Here is a 15,251-nt window from a genome sequence, read left to right as displayed (position 1 = left end):
CATGCCCAGCATGTATAAAATGAATATAAAGCAAATAATTCACACGAAAATATTTTAATAAAATAAATAAGGTATATTAAGGCTGTGTCATTGTTCAGCCAAGGACAGTGTGTGAAAAGGTAACTGTCTCCACCCTGGGAAAAGGATGATTCTGCAGGTCATCTGAAGCCCTTGATGGATACAAAATAAAATATAATATATTATAATAGAACTGCCTGGTCCGCCATGCAACAGAGAGAACAAATGTGACCGCAGATTGGATGAATTCTAAATTATCTGTTTGCTGAATAAGATGATCCTAACTAACAAATTGGCTCAGGAGTAGTATAGTGGTACACACTAATAAAATATTATGCTATTGCTGTTATATAAGACAAAGAGGATAATATTAACAATGACATAATATTAATATGAAGAGGCACCTTAATCGGTTATGATGTGAGGTGGATAATTGTTAAGCAGTAGTCTGCATCATGCTTAAGGTTTGCTGAAACTCAGTGTAATGACATGTGAGATGAAGACAATACAGAGAATAACTAAACTAATGAAGTGCATAGAGGCACTTGACCAGCTTGAAACCTATCATCCTAGAATGACACATTGCTGAGATAGAGCACACCTATAATAACAACCAATAAGCAAAACCCTGTAGACAACAGCTACAACTACAGGATTGAGAAGCTGAATTAAATATGTAGACACTGCTAAGCTGATGAGCATGTTACACATTTTCTTTTCTTTTTATTTATTTGTTTCTTTTAGAGCAGAAGCTGCTGTAACACACCCAAAGAAAGACTCTAGGTCTGACCAACCGTCTCAGTCGTGGGCAAAAAGATGTCAGTCAATAAAATTCTAAAAGATAATTTATTGACAAAAAATATATCAAGAGATAAAAGATAGAACAGTCCAGTGTCCCACTTATGAATTGTATAAAAACACACAGTCCCAAGGCCAGAGCCAGCTATGCCACACAGCCAAGTTGCACCCCACATGTTGCCTTTAACAGGGTTAGAAGTTGTCCTTGGAGACCCACCACCCTGCAAGCATATAGTCAGTGGTCACTCAAGCCTCTGCAACCCAGCTGCCTTTAGGCTGTGGCATATAATAGGCCCTGGACTGCACAGAGAGACAAAACGACACACTTAATATAAAATTCATAGGGCAAAACCCATCCATCCCAAACATATCTGATTTCATCACATTACATACCTGCACAGAGAGACAAAACAAAACAGCAGTGGTTGTAGTGTGGGCTATAAGTAGACCAGTGTATCAGTGCAATCAAGTACACCTGCCTCTAATTAGTCCAACCTCATTCCAGCCATTGGCTCACCAAAAATGTGACACACACAAAACCACTCCCAACCCAGTGAAACTTCACACAATAATATGGAGCTGAATTAACACAGGCACATTAGTCTAGTATGTTACAAGCTGCATGCTATTAAAAGCCAACATATGCAGACTTCTGCCTTGTTCGGGTGGCAGCATTTTTCTTTTTTCTTTTGTGTCCTGACACGTTTATGTTTTTTGTTTTTGTTTGATTATTTTGTTGGTTTTGGAAACGAATTTAAACGAACTTGTGACCATACTTGAGAATCACAGTGACACATAGTGATTAGGCATATGATTGAAAAATGCCTAGGTTTAGAGCTGTGAGCTATGAGCTGTGAGCAATGCAAAGTTAAATATATATATTTGTATAAATGGGAAACAACCCTAACTTGAAAGTTTGAAATGTGTGAGATCCATGCATTGTTTGAAGAACTAGAAATTATCTAAAACTGCCTTAAGTGAAAATGTAGAGTTGCATCTATTCTCCCAAACAAAAAAAAAAACAAAAAACAAAAAAAGGGAGAAGCATTCTGTAACTTAAAAATAAGGCTGACTGTTGACAACAGACTAAAACACTAATTCGCAGGTGGCTATCAGGAACAGAGAGGCGAGCAAAGTCACAAACACCAAGGCCGCAGACAGCCACGCAGAAACAGCAGATAACATAGAGACAACGCCTGCTAGAACCGTGGAGAGGAAGGTCACTTCACACGAGATTGTTGCGCATGTCAAATACACAAAGATAAACAAATAACCATTTATATAGACAGCCAGTATGTTTTCTCTGCTGTGCATCATTTTGCAAAAAATCTGGAAAACCAGAGGAATGATTACACCAACTGGCAAACCAGTTCACCATGCCAACCTCTTACAACGCCTACTGACTCTTTCATTACTACAGGCAACAATTTTGCTGACAGAGCAGCAAAATAGGCGGCACAACAGGCAAACATCACATTGATGGCAGTAAACACACATCAGATTCCACTGGATGTGTTGAAAAATGAACAAAAAGCAGCAAGCACAGCAGAGCAGGCAAAATGGCTAAAACACGGTGCAGTTCTGACAAACGACTTAATGATGTGTTATGGCAAGCCAGTGTTGCCAAAATTCCTCCACAAAATGGCGGCATTAGTGACTCATGGCTGTACGCATTTGTCAACGGGGGGACTGACCAGTATTGTCAACTCTCATTTCTACACTGTAAATTCTACACAATACTCTCATTTCTACACTGTAAATTCTACACTGTAAATTTTGAAACCTCAGCAAAACAATTTGTCAGAACATGCATGACGTGTCAAAAATGTAATGCTCAGGGAAACCTGAGACCACACAATCCATATGGACTTTATTGAGCTAAATGAATGCCAAGGGTAAAAATACACCCTAGTGGTTATAGATGTATTCTCAAAGTGGCCAGAAATCTACCCAGTGAAAAAGGCAGATACAATTTCAGTAGCAAAATGTATGTCTAAGTTGTAGGAAAATAAAGAGATGATTGTAAATGACGAAGAATGTAATGATGTCTATCAAGTGTCTTGCAGATCACAGCCCGGTGACTGGGTTCTGATCAAAGTGCTCCAAAGGAAAAACTGGAGCTTGCAAAATTGCGGAACGACCATCTTGCATCCATCAGAGCCAGTAAGTGAAGCCATCTAAACACAGCTGACGGCAGGCTTGCCCACTTGTTGTGATCTCGCCCGGTGGAGGGGTCAGCTTTCCTGGCCGGGGGGTCTACTCGCGACAGGAGGGTGTGTCCCGTCGTCATGAGGTGGTGGCTCTTAACAACTGCAGCGGCCCTGACCATGGCCGGGCTCCTCATCTTTGCTTCCGTGAGGGACAATAAGTCACGTTATATGGAGAAAAGGCAGACACTGTATGACAAAGGAAAGTACACCAAGTTTCCCCATGGCTATGCCACTAATTTCTGGTGGCAGTTTATGAACACTACAGCTTACTTGAATAATAAAACTGACTGCTATGCAAATACATATACACTTTCTGCCCACCAAGGAACGAGAGGAAGTGTATGGACTGTTCACTCAACGAAACCTGTGCCAGTAATGCGACACTGATGAGCCTCAACTGTCGCTCCAACTACAGCTACCGAATGATACTACAAACAAAGACTCATTACCAGACAGGATGTGCACGGACGGCACCAAGCAGTAAAGGAACCAGAGTTTCGCATCTGAGGAGGAGTGAAATTCTTACAGAGCTTGATCCCCGGCATTGGAGTTGCCGAGGTGCGGGATCATGTGGAAATCAACCGATATGCTCTGCTACGACACATCAACTTAACTAAGGCCCTGGAACCGCCTTAGCAGGAGAACAGCGGGCCATCAGAACGATGGTGCTGCAGAACAGACTGACACTAGACCTGCTAACAGCATCACAAGGAGGAGTTTGCAAGCTGATCGGGGAAACATGTTGCACTTTTATCCCTGATGGATACGAAACTGGAGGAGACATTTATGAAACTTTGCAGAATTTGTCCATTCTGCAAAAATATGTCACTGACCACACATCTGGAGCAGCTACACCGCCATGTCTAAGAGTAATGATTTCAAAGATGATAACAACTACAATGACTGCTTATGTTGCCGTGCCTAAAGAAGAACAGCATCCCGTTGCAATTCTGTTAGAGGAGAACTTGTAATAACTGCTAATGAATGACGTGGTGATTAAAAATGACTTCTGCCTTTTTCAAGTGATCATGCACTGATTAACACATTAGTAGTTTATGCAGGTACAATATAAGGTTTTCACCCTTTTATTTTTTGAAGTTCTCATCCTTTATTTTTTGAAGTTTTCATTTTAAATATGAAGTTTTCATTATTTTACATATAAAGTTTTCAATTTAAGGTTTGCATCATTTTAAGTATAAGGTTTTCATCCTTGTATTTTTTGAAGTTTTCATTTTACATATTAGGTTTTCATCATTTTTAAATATAAAGTTTTCATTTTACTTTTCACCCTTTTATTTTTTGTAGTTTTCGTTTTAAAATATAAGGTTTTTATCTTTTATTTTTTGTAGTTTTAGTTTTATTATTTTTTCTTGTTTATTCCACTTGTTATTTCATTTACTATGATTTTCATTTACTATGTTTTTCTTTTTCTTTTTATTATTTTATTTTGTTTTAATCTTTAGACCAAATGATTTCCATTTCTGCTATGCTGACATTTTGAAAATTAAAAAATTGCTTAAGATACTTAATAAATAACCTTCACAGACAATTGTTGTATACATTTAAAATAAGTTAAAACAGGAGGGAATGTTACAGGAAAAATGATTCTATGTTTCTTTACCTTCTTTTAAATGTACAAAGATGCCTTTTGTCTGCCCTCTCCCTATGGTTAGATTAGTTTAGAATTATCTTTTTAGACTTTCTCAGCAAAGACATACTGTTTTGGGACATATTGTTTTAGATTGTTTTATCTCTCACAGCCTTCTCCCAGCTCTCTGCTGACGAGACTAGCGCCACATATGGAGTTGTTTATTTTATTTGTTTTGTATTTTCTTATCCTGTTCTCACTGTCTTTCCTATAAAAATTACCAAGCCACTGTGCATGGTGTGAGTTGTTCTTAGCAGCTCACCCGTGTACACGTTTGATAAAGAAAGTAACTTTGTCTCATTGTGTCTTTATTTCTCCTGGGTCTTTTACAGAGTTTTCCCCCAACAAAACCATATGGATCCAAACCGATCAATGTCACACGTTGAAGCTACTGCATCCAGGGGAGCCGATGCACCAGCATTGGGGACCCAGGATGCTGGCGAGAAATGGACTACTGGCCAAGGTAACATTAGAATTTCACAGATCAAGTGACAATCAACACCAGCGTATTGAACATCTAGATGAGACAAAACATTGACCAGACAGAGATCATAGAGGCTAATGGGAACCACAAAGAGGCCGCTAGGAAGGCTCAAACCACCAAATACTGCAGAGAGTAAGGCAAGTCCTGAGGAGTCAGCTGAATGGGATGAACAAGAGCCAGGCAATTAACACCTATGCCCTGCCGGTGATCAAATACCCTGCGGGGATAATAAGCTGGCAAAAGGAGGCAATAGAAGTCACTGGAATCAATACAAGAAAGCTCCTTACCATGAATTGAGAGTTGCACAATGAGACTATACACTAAGTGAAAGGAAGGAGGCCAAGGGCTAGAGAGTGTCAGAACCACTGTCCAGGATGAGACGACAAACATCCATGAGTACATCAGGAAGATAGCCACAAGTAATCGTGTGCTTGTTGAATACCTCAGGCAGCACAAACCTGAGAAAGAAGAGGAGCCAGGAGAAGAACCATAATGGAAGGACAGGCCCCTGCATGTATGTATTAACAGCAGATAGAAGTAACAGCACAGAGTAACTAATCGTGGCAGCACTGGAACAAGCTCATAGAGATCCATAGAGGTTGGTGTCTACCACACCAGGTAAAACCCCATGTGCAAGCTGTATAAAGACTCCCTTCAGAAAATCCAGCACATAACAGCAAGGTGCAAGATGCTAGCAGGTAGGGCATACATGGGACCAAGTGGTCGGCATAGTATACAGGAATATCTGTGCCAAGTATCAAAAAGGTCAAAGTGGAACATGCCCCCTAGGGTGGTTGAGATTGACCTAGTTAAGAGCCTGTTTGACTTCCAGTCTTTTTTAAGTTGCATTGTGTTGAGTTTGTGAAACATATTTACTGCACAGTTTAAAGCAGTTCTTAATTTTCCTGAATATTGAGGGGTTTTTTTTGGTGGTTACACCTTAATGTTGTACCAAAAAGTTGATTCTGTTTATCTGGACACAGTGTTTTTATTTATCCAAGTGACTTCTTCTGTCTCAGGTGATTGCAGGTTTTCCCAACCTTATGAACAGTACTTTGCATAATGACTGAAACTAGCCCACTGACTGAAAAATGGGTTGTGAGGTCAGTTTATTGATCATTTTGCCCTGCTGGATGATCAAAGCCCATTGACCAATGATCAAAGACCATTGTAGTAGACCTCCTGCTATTTTAGTTGCGGACCCCTGATGTAGAAGGTGAACACAACAGTGGTCCCAGTAATAATTCGAGAACTCAGTGCATTGACCCCCAAGCTGGGGAAGTTGCTCCAGCAGATTCCAGGAACAACACCCAGGATCTCTGTCCAGAAGAGTACAGTCCTAGGAATAGCAAAGATACTGTGCAGAACCCTCAAGCACCCAGGTCTCTGGTAGAGTCCGTAATTCTATTAGTTCACTGGTTTGTGTTATATTACTAGTACTACTTCTATGTGCCCATTTTTGTTTGTTCTCATGTTTCTTCATTAATTTCATGTTTTATGCCATTTTGTGGTGCATTATTGCATTTTATCTTTTTTTAGAAGGACTATATAAATAAATAATATCTTAAATTTTAAACAAAGAGTGAAAAAGAAAGAAATTCATCTTGTGCAACTGAGATATACCAAACTGGAAAGTTTTATTTAGTTATTCTTTGTGGGCTGGTCCTTACCTTGCATTTTCCTTTAATCGACGGCTGTCTCTGTAATGCAACATCCATTTCCATTTTCCCATTTTGCTTAGCTCTAGCAAGATTTCAGACACCTTTTTCATGTTACCTACAAATTCATTCAAGGTTCAAGCAATTAGTTAAATTAATAATAATGAAAATACTCCAAACACAGAAAACTAGTGCCCAATAAAAGTGCACATACAAAGGCTGAGAGCATCCAGCGCTGTTCTGTCAAACATTATAAAACCACCCTGCATGAAGAGTTCCTGATGTGTGAGATTCAAAACATCATCTGGTTCATCAATTCCAGCAAACTGCACATGCCGTGACTTCTTCAGCTCAAGCAAGTGTGGGACCTGAAAAGCAGAAAGTTGAGTCTTTAATAACTTTTATTTAAGTTTTGTTGTGATTTTTTACACCAATAGAACCATTACCTCACAGATATGCTCAGCAATGTCTTCATTCTTGAGGATGATGATCAAAGATGAAGAACAATCATCACCAGGGAAGAATTCAGATGGCTGTACAGGAGTGTGGCCCTCTGCCTCTAACTGTGCCTATTGAAATAAAATTATTACTCAGTGAGAAGTTATAAAATATATGGCAAGTTTATATTTTATATGTACAAGGGTTATGAAAAACAGCTTAGATCCTTTACTGTCACACCTCAATAATGGCTACTATAAGCACAAGCTTGTGAGAAATAAACAACAATTCATTTTAAGTTGTATAGATATTTTGTTACATTTGAATCTGACCCTTACCTTATGCACTAGAACCACCAGAGGGTTCATTTTGAACCATTTGGCATTTTAAAATCATGTAACTCAGTTACAAACCCCACAATCTCTTATTTCATTACTTTTTCTAAATTGACTTATTCCTCATATAATAAATTTGGGGATTTAAAGAAAAAAAATTACCACCATTCATACCTGGAACCATCAATAGTTATTTACCCAATCAACACAATGTTGATGTTCAAAGAAAACAATGTAATATGCTGCAGTCAACAATCACTGTATGGAGGGTACATACTTTTTGATATGAAGGCATGCGTTTCATAAATCAGAGACAGCTACATGAGATGGCTAGATGAGTACTATATGAGTACTATGGGGAGTACTATGGGGACTATAGTTAGATTAAAGACAAGGTAGGGTAAAACAGTGATGAGATATTAGGCAGAGTGGAGCAGAGTGCATGCATAATGAATGTTTGAGAGGCCGGCAGTTTGATGTTGGTGCAATGGGGAAAACCTTAGCTGAACTGAGTCCAGAGTCTGTGAAAACAAATCCTAGCAAATAAAGAGCAAAATCCAAATTGGATGGGTTTCAGTCCAGAATAGGTAAGGGGCTGTATACTGGGGTGGATCAGTGTAGATGCTGAATGAGAGAGAGGAAGATACGGTGAAGAGAAGATATCTGCCTCCGGTCACTATGTTTATTCCCTGATAGGTTGGTGAGTGGTTACAGCTGTTGCTAGGCTAAATTTCTTGCAAAAGACATACAGTGCTACACCAGAAACTCTCAAACTCTTGTGACTGATTTGGCTGTTAGCAGAATGCCAAAGTTGCCTGAAGTCTTCACGGAAGATGTTGACTTGTCAGCAAACATTTGCTAACTAACCACTGAGAAGTACTAAAACTTGAAAAAGTCTGACACAAACAGGAAACCTTAATGCTAAAACCCAAGACATTTCAAAAGGCCCAACTTTTACTTTGAAGGCAACCTGTTTCTGTTGTCTGTTTGCTTCACACTTCACAGTTTCACAACCGTTTAGCAAGTTCCACACATACCACAGGCAACCTGCTACACCAGAAGCATTTGCAAGTGGTTTTGGTTCAGATGTCTTGATGCATGCTCAATCATCCAGGTAAGTAAATCCCACTGGGGTTTAGCAATCAATTTCAGAGCAACAGCCAGCAACCACTTAAAACCAGTCAGGGAATAGTCACCCCCCCGTGACAGGGCTTTATAAGTCATCCCCCAAGTGGTCTGTAAGCCTCTGTGACCGACGTCTTAATGGGTTCTAAAATATGTTTGACCATTATAATCTGTAATGAATGACTCCAAATTATTTCCAATACTAATAAAATATATTTACAAAAAAAGTTCTGTAAGAGAGGATTTCTTTGCCATTGCTGCTACTGTTCCAAGCCAGGTTCAAAACAATCCTTTTGGTGGTTCTGTTTAGTTTAAATGGGTTAGGGTGGTATTCAGCCATAGTCTGAAGGAAATATGTGAAAAACACTGAACATACTAATGGAAATCATATAAACTGATTATACTGAGGGAGTAGGCCCAGTACTTTACACCAACATCTGTCTTGACTATTGTATTCAATATCTATTTCTGACCAATGACTAACTTTTTTCTTGTACCTTTCATATACAAGCATCTTGTGTAATTGAATTTGATCAGACATGTCTGAGATATAGCTTATAAACATTATATGGCTGAGAACACTATTTTAAAAAAAGTGTTTTACCTTGGTTTGTTCAAAGAAGACATCTTCTGACGTTGCTAGCATGTAGAACCTATACTTTGTTCTACAGGACTTCTTCACAACTGAATTTAGATTAGTCCGGAACGTTTTATCCATTTCTTTCTTCATTTGTTCACAGAAGTCAAAATGGTTACTTGGTTCAGTCTTAGTGCAACTCCTTCGGAAGTGTTTGGCTTTAGCTGAGACTTTTTTGAAAGCACAAACATCTTGCATTTTTGCTTCATACAGTCTGGCACATTCCACAGTCACATCAGAAACCCAGTCATGTTCCACAGTGTTATCTTTGCCTTCAGAAAGTTCTCCAGGACAAATCATCTTTTCTTCATTTTTGTCAGTTGCATCCTTCCTGTTGGACAGGTCTACCTTAATTTTTTGTCCAATAAGAGAGGTTCCCAAGTGATCCAGTGAATCCTCTTGCTCGTCTAGATTAGAGAAGTTGATAGTCAAAGGACTAGTGCAAGACAGCCTTATTTTGTCATGACTGTCTTCTTGGTGGGTGGGTCTCCTCTCACTCTTTTTCAAAGCCTGTTTCATTTGTTCTGAGAAAATGAGGGATTCTTGTTCAACTGACGCCTGAGTGAGATCATCTTGAATGCACCTCCGAGAAACTTGTTCCAGAAACGAATAAGATCTCTTCTGACTATTGTTATAGACTGTGCATACAAGTGAGCTTTGAGGCCCCAAGACCAGACTTTTATCTATGTTGTCGCTATTTATTTGATCTATAAATGAAGCTGCTGCACTGGAGGGGTCTTTGAGATCCATCTCAATATTTTTTCTAACAGTTTGCTCAACTTTCTGAGCTAAACCATTTGTTAAGAAACCTTGAATTTCATCAACACGTTTTGAGGAACTTTTTGCAGATTCAAAAGACTCCATAGGTGGTGGCAATGACAGATTCATGTCGAATTTTGAAATATCCTTTCTCTGGTACTGATATGAGGGAAATGAATTTGATCTACTATTACCAACAACTGGAAGCCAAGTAGTTTTGAAGGAAAGTTGACTGGCATCCTGGTTATCATTTAGTCTTTCAGAACATCCTTTAGATTTTGCATTTGTCCTCTTTTCTGAGAGCACAGATGTTGGCTTGCTATATTCCAGTCTAGGGGTTTTAGGTGGGTTGTTTTTGAGAGAATTTTCAATTTGTGTATCTACTAAGAAGTAATCTGCTTGACATTCATCATTCTTCGATGGTTTGACAGCCAAGACAGGACAATGATTGTATGCACGGGATTCCTGATTTACATTCGACTGCAGTGTTGGTTTAGGTCTCTCTTGGTCTAAACTTGGTTTAATGACTTGGAACAACTCGGATGGACAATTTCTGGGGAACTGGCCATCCTGCCCTATCAAGGTTTCTTGTATACCGACTCTTTCAAAATATTCCTGAGGAACCGAGTCAGTTTTCTTTATATTCAACTTGACACCAAGCACTTCTTCCAATTTACTTTTAAAAGGTGATACAAGTAAGTTATCTGATGATTCTATGTGCAGATCCTGTGAGGTAGAAGATGACACAAGAGCTGACTTTTCATTGCCTATTTTCTTATCCTTAAAGTCAACTGTAGGTTGGTCAAAGGCTAAAGAACTTGGGGTACATTTGCTACTAGGTTCAGGGGATTGAGCAACAGACTCTTTCATTTTAGGTGTTTCGATCTGACAGGACTTGTCAATGTGGTTTGATTTGGACAGGAACTTGTCTATACTTTGTAGAACTCTTAGAGTCCTTGCTTCAAGATCAGGATGGAGAATCTGGTGAAGGCTGGAATCAGTCTTAACAATGGAACTGTGACAAAGTTTTTTCTCACAAGGCAGCTCACCATTTACAGGTGCTGAGCTTGTGTTGAGGCATTCACGATTCAAGTTTTTGCCAGTTATACTACTACTTAATGCAGAATTGCTTTTGCCTGGGCTAGAACAAGATGGGTACTCATATGGTTTTTCATCTATAGTTGGAGTAGGGCATCGGTCATCTGACTCCATACCAAAGTCTACTGGCCCGTAACTTTCATTTATATCAAGAAGTAACATTTTGCAAGGTTCTTCTTTTTGACTACATGCTTGAGATGTACTACATATCTCACTGGTCAGTGCAGCTTTAGAGTAGCTAGAGTCACTGATGAATGGAATTTCTTCCTGGCCTTGTACCACTTCTCCAGACTTGCCTTGGGGGTGTGAGCCATGTAGATGTACACTAATCTTTTCTGAGGAATCTATTCCAATAAGAGGAATTTCAACACCACTGCAATTTTTATCCAATCTCTCATTTGTTTTGCACTCTGCTCTGAGATCCATTTCTTTAGTGAATGTAACTTGTGCCTCAAATATTTTTGGAACTTCAGACAGAAGTGACTGAGGCTGGCATTGAAATTGTTCTTTGCCAGTTGCATTATCAACTTTTGCCAGTACTGCATCCTTTCCTGAGGCATCCATTCCAATACAAGGAATTTCATCCTCAGTGCAACGTTTGTCCAGTCTATCATTTTTTTTGTCTCTTCCAACATCTGTTTTTTCTGCAAATGCCATGTTTGCCTCACACATTTTTGGAATCTTCCACCGGAGTTGGCGTTGAAATGTTGCTGTGTTATCCTTTACCTGTACTATAAGTTCTTCTGATCTATCTAGTCCAATAAAAGGAATTTCAACCCCAGTGCAACTTTTGGTCAATCCCTCATTTGTTCTGAGGTCTGTTTCCTTAGTAGATGCCACTTGTGCCTCACATATTTTTCGAACCTCACAAGGAGGTGAATGAACCTCGTGTTGAAATTGTTGTTTGAGATCCTTAACTTCCTCTGTTGACACAGTTTCCTGATCTTCATGATCATTGTTACTTTGACCAAATGTGTTTTTGTGAATTGCACTGTCATCCTTTACTTGTACTGTTACCCTTTCTGAAGGGTCTCTTCCAGTAAAAGGAATATCAATAGCAATGGAACTTTTGTCTAGTTCCTCATTTGTTTCATTAGTCCTAAAATCTGCTTCTTCAGTAAATGCCACTTGTGCCTCACATAATTTTGGAGACTCACATTTGGGTAAATGAGGCTGGTGCTGAAACTGCTCTTTGTCATTCTTTACTACGTCCTCTGTTGACATCGTTTCCTGGTCTTCACGATCCCTGTTACTTTGACCAAATGTTATTTTGCTTATTGCACTGTCATCATTAACCTGTACTCCAACCTTTTCTGACGCATGTATTCCAATAAAATAATTTTTAATTCCAGTGCAACCTTTACCCAATCCCTCATTTTCTTTGTTTGTTATGAATTCTTCTTCTGTGAGGCTTTCTTCCTTAGTAAATGCCACTTCTGTCTCACATCGTTTTGGAAACTTACACTGGGGTGAATGAGGCTGGGGTTCAAATGTTTTTTGTAAGTTGTCATCCACTGGCCCTACCTTTTCTAAATGATCTATTTCAGTAAAAGGACTTTCATCTGAGATGCAGCTTTTGTTCCATCCCTCATTTGTTTCATCTGTCCTGAAATCTGTTTCTTCAGTAAATGCCACTTTTACCTCACTTGCGTTTGGAACCTCACACAGAGGTGAATGAACCTGGTGTTGAAATTGCTCTTCCTCATCCTTTACCTCTTCCTCTGTTGACTTAGTTTTCTGATCTTCATGATCATTGTTACTTTGACCAAATGTGTTTTTGTGACTTGCACTGTCATCCTTTACCAGTACTATAACCTTTTCTGAAGGGTTCATTCCAGTAAAAGGACTTTCAAATGCAATGCAACCTTTGTTCAGACCCTCATTTGTTTTATTAGTCCTGAAATCTGCTTCTTCAGTAAATGCCACTTGTCCATCAGATGCTTTTGGAGCCTCACACAGCGGTGAATGAACCTGGCACTGAAATTGCTCTTTGTCATCCTTTACCTCTTCCTCTGTTGACTTAATTTTCTGATCTTCTTGATCATTATTACTTTGAACATTGTTGCAGTCTGTTATTTCTTTGTTTTGGCTCTCCATTTCAAAACTGTCTTTTACCAGAGGCATAGGCGAGCTTCCATCAGATACAAGTAATACTGCTGATTGAAATGCCTCATCTCTCAAATAATTTTTTTGGGGGGAGATTTTCTTAGTTGCAGGCTTCCTGTATTTGGATTTAATTCCCAAAGGAGTGTGAGAATTATTTTCTGAAATGAAATAGCCATCTGCCAGTGCAATACCATCTGCACAAAGCATCGGAGGTAAGCCATGGCAGACATTGTTGGTGTTGCTTACTACTGGTGGTTGCTCGTTCATTTCTGCTTGATGATTACTGCGTGTAATGTAGTTGTTGTTTACCAAGTCTGGACCATTACACATTACAGGTAATGGCTGATCAGTCAAATCCTTTCCAGCAGACATGCAGTTTTCTTTCTCATATAGTCCATTTTCTTTAGAGTGACCATATTCTTTCATCACTTTAGCCTTATGCTTTAGGTCACAGGCCAGAAACCCTTTAAAATGTCCGCGATGTTCTTGTGAGACTCCTTTATGCTCCTCCTTTGATAATAGCTTCTCACTTTCTACACAATTTCCATTGCAGGCAATAATATCTGATTTCTTTCCAGAATCATCACCTGCATGACTAACCTTTTGAGATGGCTCTGCATTACCTTCTTGGCTTGGGTGTTCCTTCCTTTCACACATTGCCAGTTTTTTCAATTTGTTTTTTTCATGCTCATCTGTCTGAACCACACCTTCTACTTCCATATTGAGGTCTCCTTTTTCAGGTTTCACAAATGAAAAGGAATCCATTGCACCTTGTTTCACCAAGTCCATCTCTTTAGCTCCTAGATTTTTAGTGCTCTCTTGCATATTTTTCCCCTCTTCACCACATCCAAGTAACACTTGACCAATTCCAAATTGTGCCACAGCAGTGGTGACCTTGACAGATGCACTTTGTGCCACTTTTTGAAGAGGAATGGCTATTCCATCACCTCTAATAGATGGAAAATCAATCTTCTCCAGGCAGATAGTTTTACTGTGAGGACTGGTCTGCTTAGCTTCATGAGGCTTTATGAAATTTTTCACGTCAGTCACAATCGTTTTGGAATGAACCATGTTTTCAGAAGGCTGAAAAAGAAAGAGTTAACAGAAAATATAAACAAATCACACTAAAATATCAATTTAATTCATGCAATATGTTAATTGAACATTTCAGACTGAGTGGTTTGTATTTAATGTCAAAACATTTTATACAAAACAGCAGATAGGGCTGGGCCATATTATACCGTTCACGGTAATACCAGTATAATGTTAGGCAACGATAGGAAAATGAAATATCGCGATAGAATATGAGTACAACGCGCATAGGCAGTGCCTTTGTTTTCATACGCACATGGCCGATTGTTGAGTGAAACAGATGAACCAGAATTGGTTTGTAAAAATGGTGCAACTTCAGCGATGTGGAACTGGTTTGATGTTTGTCCGTCAGATACACGACAAAGCACATTTTTTTGCAGAACATGCAAGCGGCCGTCGTTATTGTCGTATTTGTCGGACTAAGATGCTCTTAAATCTGGGAGTAATCTGGGTCCTAAACTCCGTATGCTTCAGGTCAAACGAACACTGCAGCATCACTGAGAGTTAAAAACTGTCTAAATTCTTTCATCTTTAATAAAACGATCAGCATTGCTGCTATACCAGGTGTAACTATGAAGTTTAACTTCCAGGCATCCATGAAAACAAAATTTATTACATTTAACCAGAGGCGGAGCCAGACATTTGAAACACCTGGGGCTTAGCCCAAAAGGGTAGTATGCATGTGGGATTTTTTTTTTTTTGGGGGGGGGGGGGGGGGGGGGGTAGAAATGACTGAAAGATTAATAGGCTCTGTTTTGAGTTTTGTTCAAAGAAAGAATGACTTCATATAGGGAAAAATATATATCACATGTGCAGGACACCTTAAACTAGTTTTTTAATTAAGC

At 39.2% G+C, this 15,251-nt stretch overlaps 1 protein-coding gene across 2 annotated transcripts in view; it reads right to left on the bottom strand.

Moving 5' to 3' along the window:
* tasor2 (transcription activation suppressor family member 2) overlaps positions 1-15,251 on the bottom strand; it is a 38,530-nt gene that overhangs the window by 3,232 nt on the left and 20,047 nt on the right. For both annotated transcript variants that reach the window (XM_026175456.2, XM_026175457.2), the window contains exons 17-20: positions 9,319-14,397; positions 7,263-7,385; positions 7,031-7,184; positions 6,829-6,934 (exon numbers count right to left, since the gene is read on the bottom strand). In XM_026175456.2, the coding sequence (XP_026031241.2) occupies positions 6,829-6,934; positions 7,031-7,184; positions 7,263-7,385; positions 9,319-14,397 (5,462 nt within the window). The remainder of the gene's footprint in view (positions 1-6,828; positions 6,935-7,030; positions 7,185-7,262; positions 7,386-9,318; positions 14,398-15,251) is intronic.

This window comes from Astatotilapia calliptera, chromosome 7, assembly GCF_964374335.1.
Source record: "Astatotilapia calliptera chromosome 7, fAstCal68.1, whole genome shotgun sequence".
NCBI classification, from domain to species: domain Eukaryota; kingdom Metazoa; phylum Chordata; class Actinopteri; order Cichliformes; family Cichlidae; genus Astatotilapia; species Astatotilapia calliptera.
Note: the sequence above shows the minus strand (reverse complement) of the source record. Positions and strands in the feature narration are given on the sequence as shown.